Source organism: Corylus avellana, chromosome ca2 (assembly GCF_901000735.1).
Source record: "Corylus avellana chromosome ca2, CavTom2PMs-1.0".
NCBI classification, from domain to species: Eukaryota; Viridiplantae; Streptophyta; class Magnoliopsida; order Fagales; family Betulaceae; genus Corylus; species Corylus avellana.
This window is the reverse complement of record NC_081542.1, coordinates 4,816,822-4,834,682: the sequence shown is the minus strand read 5'-3', so window position 1 is coordinate 4,834,682 and position 17,861 is coordinate 4,816,822. Positions and strand designations below refer to the sequence as shown.

General features: G+C 35.4%; 3 protein-coding genes and 2 non-coding genes across 6 annotated transcripts; 1 reads left to right on the top strand and 4 right to left on the bottom strand.

The window, feature by feature from the left end:
* Positions 1–558: 558 nt before the first annotated feature.
* On the bottom strand, positions 559–644 carry LOC132173200 (small nucleolar RNA snoR53Y). The gene has a single exon (XR_009439291.1). It is a non-coding gene; the product is annotated as a small nucleolar RNA snoR53Y (small nucleolar RNA).
* Positions 645–740: 96 nt separating this feature from the next.
* LOC132173190 (small nucleolar RNA snoR69Y) lies at positions 741–834 on the bottom strand. The gene has a single exon (XR_009439281.1). It is a non-coding gene; the product is annotated as a small nucleolar RNA snoR69Y (small nucleolar RNA).
* Positions 835–1,621: 787 nt separating this feature from the next.
* Positions 1,622–3,148, bottom strand: LOC132172239 (F-box protein PP2-B15-like). Its single transcript, XM_059583705.1, has 3 exons — positions 2,806–3,148; positions 2,588–2,706; positions 1,622–2,174 (listed from the first exon to the last, which is right to left on the bottom strand). Exons 1-3 carry the CDS (start codon positions 3,070–3,072, stop codon positions 1,724–1,726), a joined length of 837 nt encoding a protein of 278 aa, XP_059439688.1. The 5' UTR covers positions 3,073–3,148; the 3' UTR covers positions 1,622–1,723.
* A 950-nt stretch (positions 3,149–4,098) lies between these two features.
* Positions 4,099–5,339, bottom strand: LOC132172309 (F-box protein PP2-B15-like). The gene is made up of 3 exons (XM_059583786.1): positions 5,023–5,339; positions 4,764–4,882; positions 4,099–4,662 (listed from the first exon to the last, which is right to left on the bottom strand). Exons 1-3 carry the CDS (start codon positions 5,290–5,292, stop codon positions 4,194–4,196), a joined length of 858 nt encoding a protein of 285 aa, XP_059439769.1. The 5' UTR covers positions 5,293–5,339; the 3' UTR covers positions 4,099–4,193.
* Positions 5,340–13,123: 7,784 nt separating this feature from the next.
* On the top strand, positions 13,124–16,945 carry LOC132171780 (uncharacterized). 2 transcript variants are annotated; one of them, XM_059583177.1, is made up of 8 exons: positions 13,124–13,504; positions 13,595–13,661; positions 13,757–13,796; positions 14,050–14,182; positions 14,643–14,714; positions 14,881–14,961; positions 16,092–16,153; positions 16,245–16,943. In XM_059583177.1, exons 1-8 carry the CDS (start codon positions 13,223–13,225, stop codon positions 16,309–16,311), a joined length of 804 nt encoding a protein of 267 aa, XP_059439160.1. In that variant the 5' UTR covers positions 13,124–13,222; the 3' UTR covers positions 16,312–16,943. The 2 variants fall into 2 exon arrangements, with proteins under 2 accessions (XP_059439160.1, XP_059439161.1); XM_059583178.1 differs by lacking the exon at positions 14,881–14,961 and having other exon boundaries at positions 16,245–16,945.
* Positions 16,946–17,861: the final 916 nt, after the last annotated feature.

Here is a 17,861-nt window from a genome sequence, read left to right as displayed (position 1 = left end):
CAACAAATTACAACGACAAAAGACAGGACAACCAAAACAAAAAGCCCTTAAACCAAGCTAAAAGACCAAATAAAAAAAAAAAAAAAGACAATGCATTTAATAAATGACACGAGCTATGGTTTCTTGGACCTCGTCCTCAAGGTCCTAGGAAGCCATATAATTGATGGGCTTGCTTAGACTTTGACTATTTATGCCACTTGACCTTCCAACTTTAGGAAAAACAAATGGGCCTGGTATTTAGATAGCAATTTATTCAAGCAGATTTTCTCTCTGAAACTAATTACCATCGAAAAGTTAATTAAGGACTAGATTTGGATAGTCACTTGCATTCAATATCTGGATTATGAGCAGTTTGGAATTGGTGAAGATGAAGATGGGTTCAGAAATAGCCTGTTTCTTGTTGGGTTAGATGTCCCAAAAGCTTCCGATTCATGGGTAGATAACCAATTTTCAATACAAATCCAAAAAACATTTACAAAAATCCTCTTCTGGGAATCCTAAAGAATGTAATAAGAGATTAAAAAAAGTCAAAAAAAAGAAAAAGAAGAAGAGTTTATATGTTTCCCTCAGTAAATGAATGAAGAAAGGATCAATCATGGAATTATCAGCATTAGCATGGTTTCTACTGAAGCATCATTGGGAACAACTCCTCAATATCATCAAATAAAAAAATAAAAAAAAACTCCTCATAAAAATATATGATCCACAAAATAGATGAGAATTAAGAGAGAAAATAAAAGATATGGGCTCAGAGAAATGTGGATAAAGACTATTCCCAGACCCTCAAAGGGTCTCATAATGAGCTGGGATTAAACATTTATCATCATCGCAAAGAAAATAAAATAACCAAATTTACACAAACTTACAGAGAAACGAAAAACTAAAGCAACCCACATAAAAAGTTTGCATCTGCCATTCTGGAGAGAGAGAGAGAGAGAGAGGGCGGGGGGGATGAGAGGAGGCTTAGGGTTTTAAAAGGGAATGAGCATGAGAGTGAATAGGCGGCTAGGGTTTACCTTACCAAGATATTTTTCTCATTTCCGACAATATCCCTGGAGTTTGGATGAAATTACAGAAGTCATGTGGCCAAGAATTTTTTAATATAGTGAAGCGAAGCCTTTAGCTCCATTAAGACCAGGCCCGACCCAATACTAAATCTTCAACGCAAGCCTAATCACAAGTCTTGTGGATGTGGCCGAGTTTTAGGGTTTACAATTTAAAAAAATGCAATTAAAAATAATGATTTTTAAAAACGTAGTTTAATTGTTTGATAAAAGCGTAGTTTGACCTTTAAAATCGCAATCTAGCTTTTAAAATTGTGCGTTTTCAAAAACACATTTCCTTATCTGCAATTTGAAAACACATATTTTATGTATTTTCAAATTGCTATTTTTAAAAAACGCAATGCCAAACAATTCATTTTTTGCAATTTAGTTTCGAATGACACTTTTTGTCTATAAAATCGCAATGCTAAACACACCCTTAATAGATTGCTAACAATTGAAATGATGTCGCGCTAAAAATAAATTCTTACTTTTTTATTTTTCTTTTAGAAGTGTCGATTCAATGGCGGTTTTTACTCCCACGTCATTAAGTTGTATGATAGTCGTATACGAGTCTACTAAATAACGTTACATTTTTATAAATACTAATTTTTACTATCATATCATCAAATTATATGACAGTCGTATATCAATCTACAAATAGAAGCCCTCAGCCTTTGTTATTGTTTAGTGGGTCTAAGTTCAATTCCCTCAACAATAAGACCACCTTTGAGATGGACCCCCTTCACCTCCTTCAGGCACATCTTCACCTCCTCCTCACCTTCGCCATAATAAAAGTGCCCCATCTCAATCTCTATCCACCCATCTCTGCGCTCACGAGGGCCTTGTCTCTCTTGAAACACCTTTGATCTCATTGCCTTCACAAAATCCATGCACTCCAAAGCTTGTTTCTTACTCTCACGCCGGCTCAGGTACACCGTCCCCTGTGACCTGAAATCACCAACTTCAACAGACACCTCCGACGGCAGAGTGTCTAGTCCGTAAGCGCGGCCGGCGAACTTCACAATGAGATAGACACCATAAACTGTTCTTGGTGATAGCAGTCGGGTATGAAATGAACCTTGGATTTCTAGCCTGGAAATAGTCCTGAGCTCAGCAACTTCTGCAAATCTGGAAAATCAGAAAATGGAGCCACCTTTTAATCCCAATGATGGATTGCTACTACATGTTAAATTACCTATTATACCAAAAATTTAAGCTAACAAGAAAGAGACATTACTTTAACAATTTAAAAGGGTATAAGAGACATTTCACTTATTTGTCATTTCACAATTTAAAGGGATATAAGAGTAAAACTAAAAGGGATTGAAACATGTGATAATAATATTGCAAATTTTAATAATTCGAGGTTACGAATGCAAAATCCTTAATACTTTCTAAGTGACATTTAATAATTTGAGGTTACCATTGCAAATCCTTTCAGGGCGGTATATGCAAATACACACCTTTAAAGGTGACAAATATATATATGCAACTTTTTTTTTCTTTTTTTTTTTAAGTAATTATTAGGATGCAGTGCAAACCTTGATTGAGAAAAGGGTTTCCAGGACCAGTATAGAGGATGACTTGCCCATTGGATTGAAAGCTCCCTTGCACACAACATGTAAACATTCTTACTCATTGATTTCTCTAAGGAAAAGACCTGTATTATATACGTGGCATTTATAAGACAATAATAACGACATCATAATTGATTCATACTTGTTCTTACAAAGCCAGCCATGAAAATATATATATGTACCTTTCTGCCTCCATCAATTAGTTGAGGTTTACATAACCTGGAAAACAACTCTTTCTTGGATGAATAAAGCAACGGAGAGACTAATCTGGAGAGAATTTCTTCATAGTTTGACGGCAGCAACCTCTCCCACACGGAGTCGGAATCGGCCATGGACCGGACTGGCAAAGAGACGAGCGACAACCGGCAAACATCTTGAGGAGATGATGTTAGGGACATTATGTGTTCGAAACAATCTTGAGGCAAGAGATCCAAAGTGATTTCATTCATACTAAAATGTACAGCTTTTCCTATCAATAGTGCAATGGAAGGAAAATGTGTGGCATAAAGGAAAGAAACAAAGGATATGGGTCCCTTTATGATTATAAGTCTTGTATGTATCTCATGCATTGAGAGTCACAAGATGGAGCTAGATCTATTTATAGGTGGACCAGTAAAAATGTGTTAATATGACAACATGATGGAACACATGATGAGGACATTGAAGATGTCCATAGAAGAGATGATTTTTTGGGACGACACGTTAGAAGTTGTCAAGCCTAACACGTGATCATTACAATTCATTTTCTTTGATAACTATGGCCTGTTTTTGAACTTTTTTAGTTGATTTTTTCGCCCCAAAACGCTAAATATTATACTTAATTTGTATTTATTTTTTATTGGGAAAACTTCACAAAATTTTATGGATTTTCACTAAATTTGGCCTGTTTTTAACTTTTAATTACCTCATTTGGTTAGAATTTTTCGTTAAATATTGTCAAAATTCTCAAAATACTCTTTTTTTTTTATAAAAAAAAAAAAAAAAAATGAACGTTTGAATCTTTACAATTTTTTTTTTATAATAAAAAACATTGATATTTAAAAAATTTTGATAAAATTTAACGAAAAATCTTAATGGAATGAAGTAATTGAAATAAATTGAGAATTCAATACCTTAATTAAGAGTTTTTAAACTTCATAAAGTACATTCAAAACACGTGGAGAGTTTGGAGGAGTTTTATAAAGTTTTTTCCATTTTTTTTTATTGAATCAAAAAAAAAAAAAAAAAAAGTCTAGAGAGTCAAAAAGCTACAAAATGTGCAGTGGCGTGTGTAATTAGCATAAGATATTATGAGCACATGACTGAAAATTCCTTTCCTTATCTTATATTCCAAAGGTGACAAACAACTCTCTGTCTTATTGTGTAAAAATATAAGCATCACAAAGGCAAACTCCTTTAATTAATTAATATATTCTACAAGATGTATATATATATATATATATATATAAATAAAATTAAACAGAAAATTCCTTGTTTTTTCTTCTTCTACATGCATTCAATTTATCATATATAATAAAAAAAATAAATGAAATAATCAATTAAAATTCATTTCTCTCCAATCCTTAATTCACTAGTCTTTGGGCCTTAATTCGATCCCTTCAATGACGAGTCCTCCTTTCAACTGATAACCCTTTATCTCCATCAAACTCATCTTCACCTCCTGATCAGAAGCTTCGCCATTGAAGAACTCCCCCAGCTCAATCTCCATCCACCCATCTCCTCTTTCGCTTGGGACCCGCCCACCTCCTTCTTCTTGTACTCTGTTTCTCAACATTTCGACGCGGTTCCTATAAAACAGAGACTCCATTTGTTGTTTCTTCCCATCCCCACGACGTCGTAAATAAGCCGTGCCTTTACTTATTTGGTTGCCCACTGCAACTGATATTTCAGACGGGATTGGGTCGAGCCCATATGCCCGATCATAGATTTTCATTACAAGATAAGCACCATATGTCGTGTTTGGTGACAGAATTTCTGTCCTGATTTTGCCACGAATTTCTAACCAATCTGTTGTTCTGAGCTCAGCCACTTGCGAGAACCTGCAAAAAATCAACTGAATAAGTTAAATGCCAGACCAATTAAACGATTTAACGAGAACGGCATGCTAGGTGATTTTAAAGAACAAGAGAAAATTAGTAACCTTGATTCTGGTATAGATCTCCAGCTCCAATGCATTGGATCATTGCTCCATGCTATGGAAAGTTCTCTTGCAGACAACATGTATGATACTTTGCCAGATGATTTCTCTAACTTGAAGCTCTGCATTATTTGGAATATATATATACAAGAAGAAAAATCATTAATCCCAGTAGCTTTTTTCCATACAACCCAGAAATGTTCAATGCATGAGAAGTGAGAAATCATTGATTTTTATTTTTTTTATTTTTTCAGGGGCGTACCTTTTTACCACCATCAATGAGAACCGGATTGCAGAGAAGAAGAAAAAGCTTCTTCTTTGAAGTAAACGTCAAAGGAGTGAGCAATCTGGAGACAACATCCTCGTAATCGGCCGGCAAGAACCCGTCCCAAACAACATCGGACGCTGCCGCTGACCGGAAGGTGGATGACACCATTGAAGACCTGCATGCGTCCAGTGGAGACGTGTTGGCGAGAATTGTTGATACACAATCTTCCGGCAGCATCTCCATGCCTATGCCCATGGCTTCCATCGAGCTTTGACACGAAAATCTTGAAAACAACGTCTGGGGTCTTCGGTCTCTGTTTCTTTGTTTATGAAATTATCTTGACGATACATTCTTTAATTACATATATATATATACACGGAAGCTTGAACTTTATAGTTTTTTAATGCAAAGTGTTAGACACGTTGAATAGCTTTAGCCCGTTGGCTGTGATGTGCATGTGACGTTGCTCTAATTAAATAACAAGTTGTCACCATGTGATGCAACAATCCAAGTGGCAGAGAAAGGCAAACGGGAGAGAACCCTTAAGGTTCAAAGGTGAAAGGTTAAATAGCTCGTTTGCACTCTCATTCCAACAGGGTGTGACCGAGCCCTTTCGAGAAGCAAACTCAAAACATTTGACTGCAATATTTCGCATATAAATGTGATTTGATTGAAAACCTGAGGAGCTCTGTTGCATATTCCGTTCAAACGAAGTGCGGCCGAGAGTCGAGACATCCTTAGCCGAAAACGTACAAGATAACCTAATCTACTTGCTAAACTTAAATCATCTTTACCGTGTAAATAGCCAATTTCCATTTAGGTGGGTAATTTTCCTTTATAGATTTTTATAATTGTATTATTGAAGTTTGTGTACTGTTAAGAACACGTTTGTAGAAAGAATTTATCGAAGTTTCAATTCGTCTTTGGATATATATTTATATATATTTTTTCATTCAAAAAGCTTATTCACATTCCTTTTCTTTCGCTATCCGATAGATCAATTGGGTAAGATATATATCAAGTCAAACTTGGCAAAAGAAAAAAAAAATACTTTCCTGCACTTGTTTGACCCTATTAATTGCAGTTCACAATTAGAATTGAACTAATATATATTTTGTTTCACACATGGGACAGTTGAGATACAATGGATTTAAGACCATTGACCTGGTTAAAAGACTGGTGTGTTTCATAGTGTGTGACCCAGCCAGTTGGATTTTTTGGACGCAGAAAACAACTTGTTCCATTATCCTCCTATCAATGCCAATTGGGGAGGGTCCAGCCCAACCCACCCGCCCACCCTATTTCTTCAGAGAAATCTGCCCCTTGGCTATAATTACTTCTATTGGCTTGACTTTAGTGTCCTTGAGCAGAAGTCGAAGACACTAAAGTCAAGCCAAAACCCAACGTTTTGGCTAAACGTCTAGCCAAAACATTTGGAGAGAATTATAATTACTGCATTTTTAATTCTCTCCAAATGTCCCTTCATTTTTTATTTTTTGAAAAACGTTGGGCTTTGGCTAGACCTTTAGCCAAAACGTTGGCTAGACATAGGGAATGCTAGACGTCTGATAATTCCTTTTCCGACCGGAATAAAAGATTCCATTGAAGCGGCTAATTTCATGCATATTGTCTGTACATTTGGTTGTACAAATTGCATAGTATCATAAATAGCTACTTTGGGTATTACCCACTCTCCGGGAGAGTTTATAAACAAATACAGATCTTTGATATCATCCTCTATACTAAGATATACCATAAGACTAATAAGTTGATTCAAGATCTTGCTATCAACTTCTTGGCCTAAAAAAAGTAATCTTTCTCGATAAAGTCGGTTGATTAGGATAAAATTGTATCCTTAGGAATTGTACACACACCTTTCGATGCATACGGTTTACAAAAATCGCAAAAAAAAAAAAAAAAAAAAAGGTATAGATTACGGCCTTCATTTTTTTTTTTTTTTTCATAGTGGGCTCCTTCTAACAAAGGGCTTTTTTCTTCTATTTTTCAAGAAAGATTAGTTTTGGTTTGTTTACTTTTCCTATATATATAAAAAATAAAAAATAAAATAAAAAAATAAAAAGAAAAAAAAGAAGGAGATAATAGTAATCTACTAAACTTATCGAACGAACTTCTCATTGATTTATTGTTTCATCGAGATCGAATCCAAATCACGATGTCATTTTCTTGTTTCAGAATGGACTTCAATTTTTTTTAGGTTTATGCTCTACAGTCTACTCCGAGTAGATCAGCTCGATTTTGATTTGCACATATAGGGCAAATGCCCCAATACCACGTGTTTTTGCTATGGTTTTTTATTTATTTATTTATTTCATGTCTTCTACCAAATATTCAATGTATTCATTATATTACTCGATTGCTTAAACAGTTTGAGATCACTCATGTTTATAATATGATAAAAATAGTAATCATGGATATATTACCAATTGGGTTTTTTTTCTAAACAGAGCCTAGATAGTTCATTTTATTGGTCCAATTGAGCAAACTATAAATTAATCTAAATCATAAATTATTCTAATTGATGATATTAATCTGGATGCCCCCTCCAAAAAACAAAATAAATATAATTGCACTTCATGCTCCAAATTTTTGATGATTCAATCAATCTTTCTTGGGTGAAAGAGAGGATATCTCGATCGGGGGAGAGAATGGAGAAATCCCATGTGACCCAATATATCTAACAAGTCGCACTATACATCAACCCAAGATGCATCTTCCTCCCCAGGACTTTGAAAATGTACTTTTGGAACACCAATAGGCATTAAATGAAAGAAAAAAAGAATTAAGTACTATATCTTACTTTGATGTGAAAGCATAAAAATGGTTTTATTGTCTTAATAAGATTAGCCTTTATCATAGCTTATCCAAAAATCGAATAAGCTCATAAAATAAAATAAATAAATAAAAGACAGAATGACTATGACAAAAGAAGAAAATATTTAAGAATGGGTCTTTTGAATGATATGAACAAATATGTATGCTTTCACTCATAGAAAATGAAAGCGGGATCCCGCCCCCTACCATTGTGTATTGGTACTTATCGCGTATAGAGTAGATCTGCTTCTGATTATTCCTACAAACAGAACTCTTTCATTATTACTAATATAATATGACAAATCTTAATCATTTCCTCGAGATAATCTACTGAAAATGGGAGGTCCATAGCATAGTTTTTTCCAATGCAATAAAGTTATATAGTGTCTATATTTCGTTGATAAAGGGGTATTTCCAGGGGTTTGCCTTGGTATCATGTTCATACCGTCGTATTGAATGATCCGGGTCATTTGCTTTCTGTCCATATAATGCATACAACTCTAATTGCTGGTTGGGCCGGTTCGATGGCTCTATATGAATTAGCGGTTTTTGATCCCTCTGGCCCTATTCTTGATCCAATGTGAAGACAGGGTATGTTTATTATACCTTTCATGACTCGTTTAGGAATAACCAATTCATGGGGCGGTTGGAGTATCACAGGAGGGACTATAACGAATCTGGGTATTTGGAGTTACGAAGGTATTCGGACGCTGCCGCTGACCGGAAGGTGGATGAGACCATTGACGACCTGCATGCGTCCAGTGGAGACGTGTTGGCAAGAATTGTTGATACACAATCTTCCGGCAGCATCTCCATGCCTATGCCCATGGCTTCCATCGAGCTTTGACACGAAAATCTTGAAAACAACGTCTGGGGTCTTCGGTCTCTGTTTCTTTGCTTGTGAAATTATCTTGACGATACAATCTTTAATTACACATATATTTATATACATATGTATATACACGGAAGCTTGAAATTTATAGTTTTTTAATGCAAAGTGTTAGACGCTTTGAATAGCTTTAGCCCGTTGCCAGTGATGTGCATGTGAATTAAATAACAAGTTGTCAACATGTGATGCAACAATCCAAGTGGCAGAGAAAGGCAAACGGGAGAGAACCCTTAAGGTTCAAAGGTTAAATAGCTCGTTTGTACTCTCATTCTAACGAACCAGATCCCCGACAATGCTCTAAAAATTGTTTATCAGCTTTTTCTCAAATTTTGGCCATTCAATGTCATTCAGCAATCACAATTTCGCTACGTGTTCCAACTAAAGATAAATAATAAAATATTATTTATTTTTTAAAAAATATATATAAAACAAAAGACTGGTGTGTTTCATAGTGTGACCCAGCCAGTTGGATTTTTTGGACGCAGAAAACAACTTGTTCCATTATCCTCCTATCAATGCCAATTGGGGAGGGTCCAGCCAACCCACCTGCCCACCCTATTTCTTCAGAGAAATCTGCCCCTTTGCTATAATTACTTCTATTGGCTTGACTTTAGTGTCCTTGAGCAGAAGTCGAAGACACTAAAGTCAAGCCAAAACATTTGGAGAGAATTATAATTACTGCATTTTTAATTCTCTCCAAATGTCCCTTCATTTTTTATTTTTTGAAAAACGTTGGGCTTTGGCTAGACCTTTAGCCAAAACGTTGGCTAGACATAGGGAATGCTAGACGTTTGATAATTCCTTTTCCGACCGGAATAAAAGATTCCATTGAAGCGGCTAATTTCATGCATATTGTCTGTACATTTGGTTGTACAAATTACATAGTATCATAAATAGCTACTTTGGGTATTACCCACTCTCCGGGAGAGTTTATAAACAAATACAGATCTTTGATATCATCCTCTATACTAAGATATTCCATAAGACCAATAAGTTGATTTAAGATCTCGCTATCAACCTCTTGGCCTAAAAAAAGTAATCTTTCTCGATAAAGTCGGTTGATTAGGATAAAATTGTATCCTTAGGAACCGTACGCGCACCTTTTGATGCATACGTTTTACCAAAAATCGCGAAAAAAAAGAATCAATGTGTAGATTACAGCCCTCATCTTTTTTCATAGTGGGCTCCTTCTAACAAAGGGCTTTTTTCTTCTATTTTTCAAGAAATATTAGTTTTGGTCTGTTTACTTTACCTATAAATAAAAAGAAATAGATAAAAGTAATCTACTAAACTTATCGAACGAACTTCTCATTGATTTATTGTTTCATCGAGATCGAATCCAAATCACGATGTCATTTTCTTGTTCCGGAATGGGCTTCTTCAATTTTTTTAGGTTTATGCTCTACTCCGAGTAAAGATCGGCCCGATTTTGATTTGCACATATAGTGCAAATGCCCCAATACCACGTGTTTTTGCTATCTTTTTTTTATTATTATTTATTTATTTCATGTCTTCTACCAAATATTCATTGTATTCATTATATTACTCGATTATTTAAATAGTTTGAGATCACTCATGTTTATAATATGATAAAAATAGTAATCATGGATATATTACCAATTGGGTTTTTCCTAAACGGAGCCTGGATACTTCATTTTATTGGTCCAATTGAGCCAACTATAAATTAATCTAAATCATAAATTATTCTAATTGATAATATTAATCTGGATACCCCCTCCAAAAAACAAAATAAATATAATTGCACTTCACGCTCCAAATTTTAGATGATTCAATCAATCTTTCTTGGGCGAAAGAGAGGATATCTGGATTGGGGGAGAGAATGGGGAAATCCCATGTGACCCAATATATCTGACCAGTTGCACTATACATCAACCCAAGATGCATCTTCCTCCCCAGGACTTCGAAAAGGTACTTTTGGAACACCAATAGGCATTAAATGAAAGAAAAAAAGAATTAAGTACTATATCTTACTTTGATGTGAAAGTGTAAAAATGGGTTTATTTTCTTAATAAGATTAGCCTTTATCATAGTTTATCCAAAAATTGAATAAGGTCATAAAATAAAATAAAAATACAGAATGACTATGACTAAAGAAGAAAATTTGTAAGAATGGGTCTTTTGAATGATAAATATGTATGCTTTCACTCATAGAAAATGAAAGTGGGATCCCGCCCCCTACCATTGTGTATTGGTATTTATCGGGTATAAAGTAGATCTGCTTCTGTTTGTTCCTACAAATAAAGCTTTTCCATTATTACTAATATAATAGAACAAATCTTAATCCTTTACTCGAGATAATCTACTGAAAATTGGAGGTCCATAGCGTAGTTTTTCCCAATGCAATAAAGTTACATAGTGTTTATTTTTCATTGATAAAGGAGTATTTCCATGGGTTTGCCTTGGTATCGTGTTCATACTGTTGTATTGAATGATTCGGGTCGTTTGCTTTCTATCCATATAATGCATACAGCTCTAGTTGCTGGTTGGGCCGGTTTGATGGCTCTATATGAATTAGCGGTTTTTGATCCCTCTAGCCCTATTTTTGATCCAATGTGGAGACAGGGTATGTTTGTTATACCTTTCCTGACTCATTTAGAAATAACTAATTCATGGGGCGGTTGGAGTATCACAGGAAGGACTATAACAAATTCGGGTATTTGGAGTTACGAAGGTGTGGCTGGTGCACATATTGTGTTTTCTGGCTTGTGCTTTTTGGCAGCTATTTGCCATTGGGTGTATTGGGATCTATAAATATTTTGTGATGAACGCACGAGAAAACCTTCTTTGGATTTACCTAAGATTTTTGGAGTTCATTTATTTCTTTCAGGACTAGCTTGTTTTGGGTTTGTCGCATTTCATGTAACGGGGTTGTATGGTCTTGGAATATGGGTGTCCAATCCTTATAGACTAGCCGGAAGGGTACAATCTGTAAATTCAGCGTGGGGTGTGGAAGGTTTTGATCCTTTTGTTCTAGGAGGAATAGCCTCTCATCATATTGCAACAGGGACATTGGGCATATTAGCAGGTCTATTCCATCTTAGTGTCCGCCCGCCCCAACATCTATACAAAGGATTACGTATGGGAAATATTGAAATTGTCCTTCCCAGTAGCATCGTTGCTGTTTTTTTTTTTTTTTTTTACCGCTTTTGTTGTTGCTGGAACTATGTAGTATGGTTCAGCAACTACCCCAATTGAATTATATATGCCCCTAAATGAAGTCCACCAAAACCAGCCCCCAAAAAATCCTTTGAATCCAAGTGTCCCAGTGCCAATGGTCCAAGGTTTAGAAAACTGATATTTTCCCTCAATATTTGGGAGCATATGAAATATTGGACACTGTTTTTGCTTACAAAATTCGACCACCACAACACAATGATTTAGCTCAAGTTGAGACTCAAGTTGTTTGCACATCCACATCCAAAGACAAGCCTATAAATCTCCACTAGATCATAATGGACTTCATTGACCTGAAGTTGTTTAGCTTCATTGATGAGCAGACCCAACCAGCTGAAATTAGGAATGGTGAAATTGACCTGATTTATTTATTTTATTGCTTAAATTTTTATTTTGTTATATTTAACAGTATACATTAGAGTCATATTATTTAAAAAATTTAAATAACATAGTAATATATTCATAATGTGAAAACATATGCATTATTAAATCGGTATATGTTGGCCATAAAATCAAAATGGATCAACAGTCTAAGGCTGACAATTTTTAACACAATTCACGAACTCGACACGAAATTAATTAGTGTTAAGGGGTCGCCTTATACATATGCTTCAACATGACCCGACTCGATATTTAAGGCTAACAAATTTTGAGATGATCTGTAAACCTAATATAAAATTAATGAATTAAAGTTAGAGAGTTTTACTTATTTAATTAAATAAGTTAAATTAAAACTAGGAAAAACTTTACTTTAGACCTCTGAATTACCACGCATTTTGAGAAGATCTCCTTAAATTTTAAAAACTCTCAATTTAACTCCATGAACTTTCAATTTGAGTCAATTGACCCCCTTTGTCATATTTTAAATGTTAAAAATGATACAATGACATTTACACCCCTAACTTTTTTTTTTTTTTTTAATTTTTATAAAAGTCCAAATTTACCTTTAATTTCAAATTAAAAAATAATATATATATATATATATATATATATATATATATATATATATATATATCCACAGTGACCAGCGGTTGCGACCCAGCCATGGGTCAAGCTAGACCCATGCGTCACAAGGTGACCCAACCCAACCGTCGGAGTAGTTTTGAACTCTAAAGTTTCTCCTTAAAATTAATTTATATAATTTTATTTACATACATTCTAAGTCAATTGCTCTTTGGCGCCTTATCTCTCTCTTTCTCTCTCTAACTGTTGGTCTCAATTTCTCAGTCCCATTCTCTCGTTCCCGAGTTACCCATTTCAAGGTTGCCTCTCTCTTCAATGGCCATGACCCACATCCTTAAACCCGCCATTTCCATGCCCACTTCTTCACACTTCACTCCCTCTATACCCTCACCTCCCTTTCCATTCAAAACGCACACGAGCTCACACTTCTTCCCCACCCATCATTCCAGAATTCACAGCCACCAAACGCCACCGCCAACACTATCCAGAAGATTGTTCCTTCCTTCAGTTTCTGGAATCTGGGACGCCTTAACTGGTGGCAACAATGCCCGTGAAGCTGTTGTTTCCATTCGGCGTGGAATGCTACTCTTTCGGCAGGTATACTTCCTTCATCATGTACTTTCTTTCTGTACTTTGTTTTATTAGTTGTTTTGGTTTGTGTAATTCGGAGTGTTTGTTATTGTTAAGGGAGATGTTCCAGGTTCTTTGGTGGAATTCGATAAGGCAATTGAGTTGGATCCTCGTCAAAAGGCATGTAGGTTATAGGGAAATTTAGATAACGGATCTTTGTGATTTGGATATACTATCTGTTGAATTAGATTAGATTGAATTGGTGATGGTTGTTGTCAGATCTTTGGCAAAGGGGGCTGTCATTATACTACCTTGATAGGTATTAATTCTTTACTGGTCCTATTCTCCTTGTGCCTTTGTTTGGTTACTGAGAATACTTTGGCAAAGAAAATACAAGCAGAATTTTGAACTTAGAGAAATCTTGCATTTTGAGTAAAGAAGGAATCTCTGCTCAATCTGCCCTAATTTGTTCTTTTCCTTCTTTTTTTTTTTCCCCCCATAGACATAAACAAGATAAAACATGAATCTCTAAATATTGTGAGGAGATTGAAGTGGGTTTCTCTTCTCCATAGGTTTGAAGAAGGGGCAGAGCAATTCCGGTTAGATGTTTCACAGAATCCAAATGACACAGAGGAATCCATCTGGTGCTTTCTTTGTGAAGCTCAATTATGTGGAGTTGACGAAGCAAGGAAACAGTTTCTTGAGGTAAGTTTGTTTGTTAAAGGAGGAACATCATCATTGATTCTATTGAAAAATAAAAAGATTGACTTCGTTATTCACCCAGAAAAAAAAAAACATTACCTGAGTTAGGCAACTCGCATGCCTTTGATTTTGATTACTTAACTCGCCAGCCAACCAACCGATGGTTTCCCTGTGCATGAGACATGATGCAAAAAATTTATTTATGTGCCTGTATATGCAAAAACTGATTAGGTGATCTGCAACCTGACGAAGTAGTAGTTACATTATGATTAATCATACATTTTAATTACTAATGGGCATCTGTAGGTAGAGGACCTGGTATCCTGAACAAAGTTAATTAGTGGATTTTATTGTTCTGTCTATTTAGAGAGCTAAAATGGGGTCATCTTCCTATTTCTGTGTCCAAGTGCCAACTGTGGAAATAATAATAACATTCATTTTATCACTTAATAACTGAATGCAGGTTGGCAAGGATCCACGACCCGTCATGCGGGAAGCCTATAACATGTTTAAAAATGGTGGAGATCCTGAAAAGGTGTGATTTAATGCTTCTGAGCTAAAAACTCTTGTGTTTTTTTCCTTTTTCTTTTGTCATTTTAACTGGGCAAATGTTGATTTCAAGAGCTACCATATAAGAGCAGTATGGTTGCATATAATTCCAAGAACTTCATCTGACTGAAAATTTTGGTTTTACTGCATAGCTTGTTGCTGCATTTTCAAATGGCAGGGAGAATGAAAATTTCTATGCTTCTCTGTATGCTGGGCTTTATTACGAATCTGAGGTTTGTTCTCAGCTTCTAAACCTTCCTAGTTTGGGCTTTTAATTCAGTTATACTTCATAAACATACCAAATTGAGTTCTCGCTAGCTCCTTTAAAGAATGCAAATCATTAAAGAGCAGCTCGACCATACTTCATTTACAGATGCACCACAAGTAGACAACTGGCTTCTTTGTTTATATGGAAAAGCAATACTCACAACTCTTGTGTGGACATGCTGTGGGCGATATGTAGGAAAAATATAATGCATAACTTGTGGGAACCCCATTTCATGCTTAATGCTTATATTTGAGATTTATGGGTTCAACTAGTTGGATGTTGTGTCTCTTTGCCTTAAAGGGAAAAATATGAGTTGATGATAGAGACTTCTAATAATGTTGTTGAAAACATGCTCAGTGGTGTCTACTTATCTTGCCATTTTAGTAAAACCATTTATTTCACATTTTTGTCCATTGTTTAAGTGGATGTTAGGATGTAAATGAAGTCCTTAGGTTTGTTCTGCAAAGAAACTCCATTTCAACTGATGTGAACTGTCACTATTGAGATACTTAAGGAGAAGATGTTTCACCTTACATCACTTCAGCCTTCCTCAGTGGCCTAAATTCATTCACTTATCTGTTATCCCCAATAGTCAATATTAGGGAAGCCTATCGAGGAGAGTGAACTAAGTTGGCAAGGTGTAGGTTTCTTGGAAGTATTAATCTACCGTTAATGCATTCGGCAGAGAAAAAAAAAAGTTTATTGAAGGAGAATGGGGGGATTTTTAGAAGAATGTTTCTTGCATGTCAAGAGTTTGTCTTTGCTTCTTATTTTAGCACATATGAAGATCTGCTGTCATGTACATCTTTTATTACCAGTTCTTGTCATAACTCTGGTGTAAAGAAATTATCCCATTTCCATTTGGTAAGTGAAAGTCCTTCTATTCCATTCTCTCTAACCTAGGTGTTTTGACATTACTGATAAAAGAGTAAATTGAGATATCGTGTAGCATGCTTGGTTACTGATGAACTCATTGACAACCTTTAAGGAAAATGGACTGATGTTATCTTTTGATTAGGGGTGAATGCTTTGAAGGTTACTTGCTGATCTCATCTCATCTTAAGCTTAATAATCAAGCAATTTATATCTGTGCAGAAAAAAACTGATGCGGCCAAGCTTCATATACTTGCTGCATACCAGTCTCCTTATGGACAGAGGTCTGTCTGTATTCATAATATGTCAACATTTCTCAGTAATGCAACTATACGTACAGTGAGATAAATCTAACAGCGAGTCCTTTCATTTCAGGTCTGATGATTATATGGCTTCACTTGCCAGGGTTCACTGTCTTTGTCGAAATTGGAGCTCTAACTAAAATATTTGGCTCATGCTTGAACTGGAGTACCACAGGAGGATGTATCCATGCAGCACAGATCATATATGGATGCAACTAGCTTCCTGCAGAATTTTCATGTTGTTAGAAGCCCGCCAAGGAATTTCATAGCAAGATCGTTTTTTTTTTTTAAGTATTAGTTGATTTTATGATAAAAAAAAAATTGTAACTGTTTGCCCCAGCTGTTACAAATGCAGTATACAAATGCATTGTTCCTATAATTATGTTACGGTTTTTCGACGCTTGCTTGCAATACCACAAGCTTAATTAAGCTCATAGAAAGGAATATCGGACGACAGTTGTCAGCATGAAACAATGGCTAGAGACTAGGCTGGAACGACAGCTGGTCGGTAGTCGAAGGTAGGCGATGGTCGAGGGTGGTTGGAGATGGAGCAACAGAGTGGTAGAAAATGGGCCGGGCAGGCTAGACAATGGTGAGGTTGGATGGTGACCGAAGAGATGATGGTTGGCAAGCTGGGCCGAGGATGGCTGGAGACTAGGTCAAACGGTGGTCAGCAATGGGCCGTGCTGAACAGTGGCCAGCGTTATGATTCCATTCAACAGCTATTGAACTGTACCAAACAACAAAATATATATATGTAGGGTTATATTCTAGTGTTACAATTAAACTAATGAATAATAATTCCCAATAATAATGACTATTTCTTTTTTCAATAAAATAACTATTTTATATACCAAATATGCCCAACTTTTATTCTCTTTTGCCTTTGCAGTCTCCCTTCCTATTGCTCCTGTCTTTCTTCTTTTCTCTAGCTCTTTTAAAAACAGATAGGAACCCACAAGTCAAAAGGAAAAAACGAGGTCCAGAGAAGCAAGGAAATTGTAAATTATTTTTCAGGTGAAGTTTTGTTTTACATATATTTTCCTAATGATTACCCCCAATGATTATGCTGCTGCAAATATCTAAACTTTGTGTGGTTCATGGACTACACGACAATGCAATAACTCAGATTCAAACACTGAAATCAAGAGCATACAAACCATGTAACCGATGAACAAGACATGTTAAACATCATATTATTCTGCAGTAAATTTTTGTTTAGGCAGATATACAGAGAGCATAATGATTTCTTATTATTTTTCATGATGAATTTTTGTTTTCTATGCAATGATGGTTATGGGAAGCAAACATTATTATAATGAAAGGATAAAGGTAGAGTAGCTTGCAGCAAAATGTTTAGGAAACAAGTGGGGTTCAAATTTAAATGCAGAAGTAGAACTTTGAGTGTCTTTTGTGACAATTGACAATGACTTCAATCATTGTTCTGGTAGGCTTTCACTTTTGTTGCATCCTATATTCCTATTTGTTTCATTTCTTAATTGAGCTTAAAGCATCAGTTTGAGGATTATACCTTTGAAATTCCAAAACTAAAACATATCTAATAAATGACAGAAATTTCCTCCAAATCCGTATGGAGAAAATATCTTCAAACCTATATAAAATAGTGTTAAATTGTTTATAAACATTTAAAAGACACATTAAATTCTTAACCTCATTAATAGCAGTTTAC

Bases quoted from the DNA above. Each gene is read 5' to 3' on its own strand.
- LOC132171780 (XM_059583177.1), top strand. From the start codon at position 13,223: ATGGCCATGACCCACATCCTTAAACCCGCCATTTCCATGCCCACTTCT. The intron at 13,797-14,049 runs GTATTAATTCTT...TCTTCTCCATAG, and splicing joins TCATTATACTACCTTGATAG to GTTTGAAGAAGGGGCAGAGC. The intron at 14,962-16,091 runs GTTTGTTCTCAG...ATATCTGTGCAG, and splicing joins GGCTTTATTACGAATCTGAG to AAAAAAACTGATGCGGCCAA.
- LOC132172239 (XM_059583705.1), bottom strand. From the start codon at position 3,072: ATGAATGAAATCACTTTGGATCTCTTGCCTCAAGATTGTTTCGAACAC. The intron at 2,707-2,805 runs GTACATATATAT...TATATAATACAG, and splicing joins TAATTGATGGAGGCAGAAAG to GTCTTTTCCTTAGAGAAATC. The intron at 2,175-2,587 runs GTTTGCACTGCA...CTGATTTTCCAG, and splicing joins AAACCCTTTTCTCAATCAAG to ATTTGCAGAAGTTGCTGAGC.
- LOC132172309 (XM_059583786.1), bottom strand. From the start codon at position 5,292: ATGGAAGCCATGGGCATAGGCATGGAGATGCTGCCGGAAGATTGTGTA. The intron at 4,883-5,022 runs GTACGCCCCTGA...CAAATAATGCAG, and splicing joins TCATTGATGGTGGTAAAAAG to AGCTTCAAGTTAGAGAAATC. The intron at 4,663-4,763 runs GTTACTAATTTT...GATTTTTTGCAG, and splicing joins AGATCTATACCAGAATCAAG to GTTCTCGCAAGTGGCTGAGC.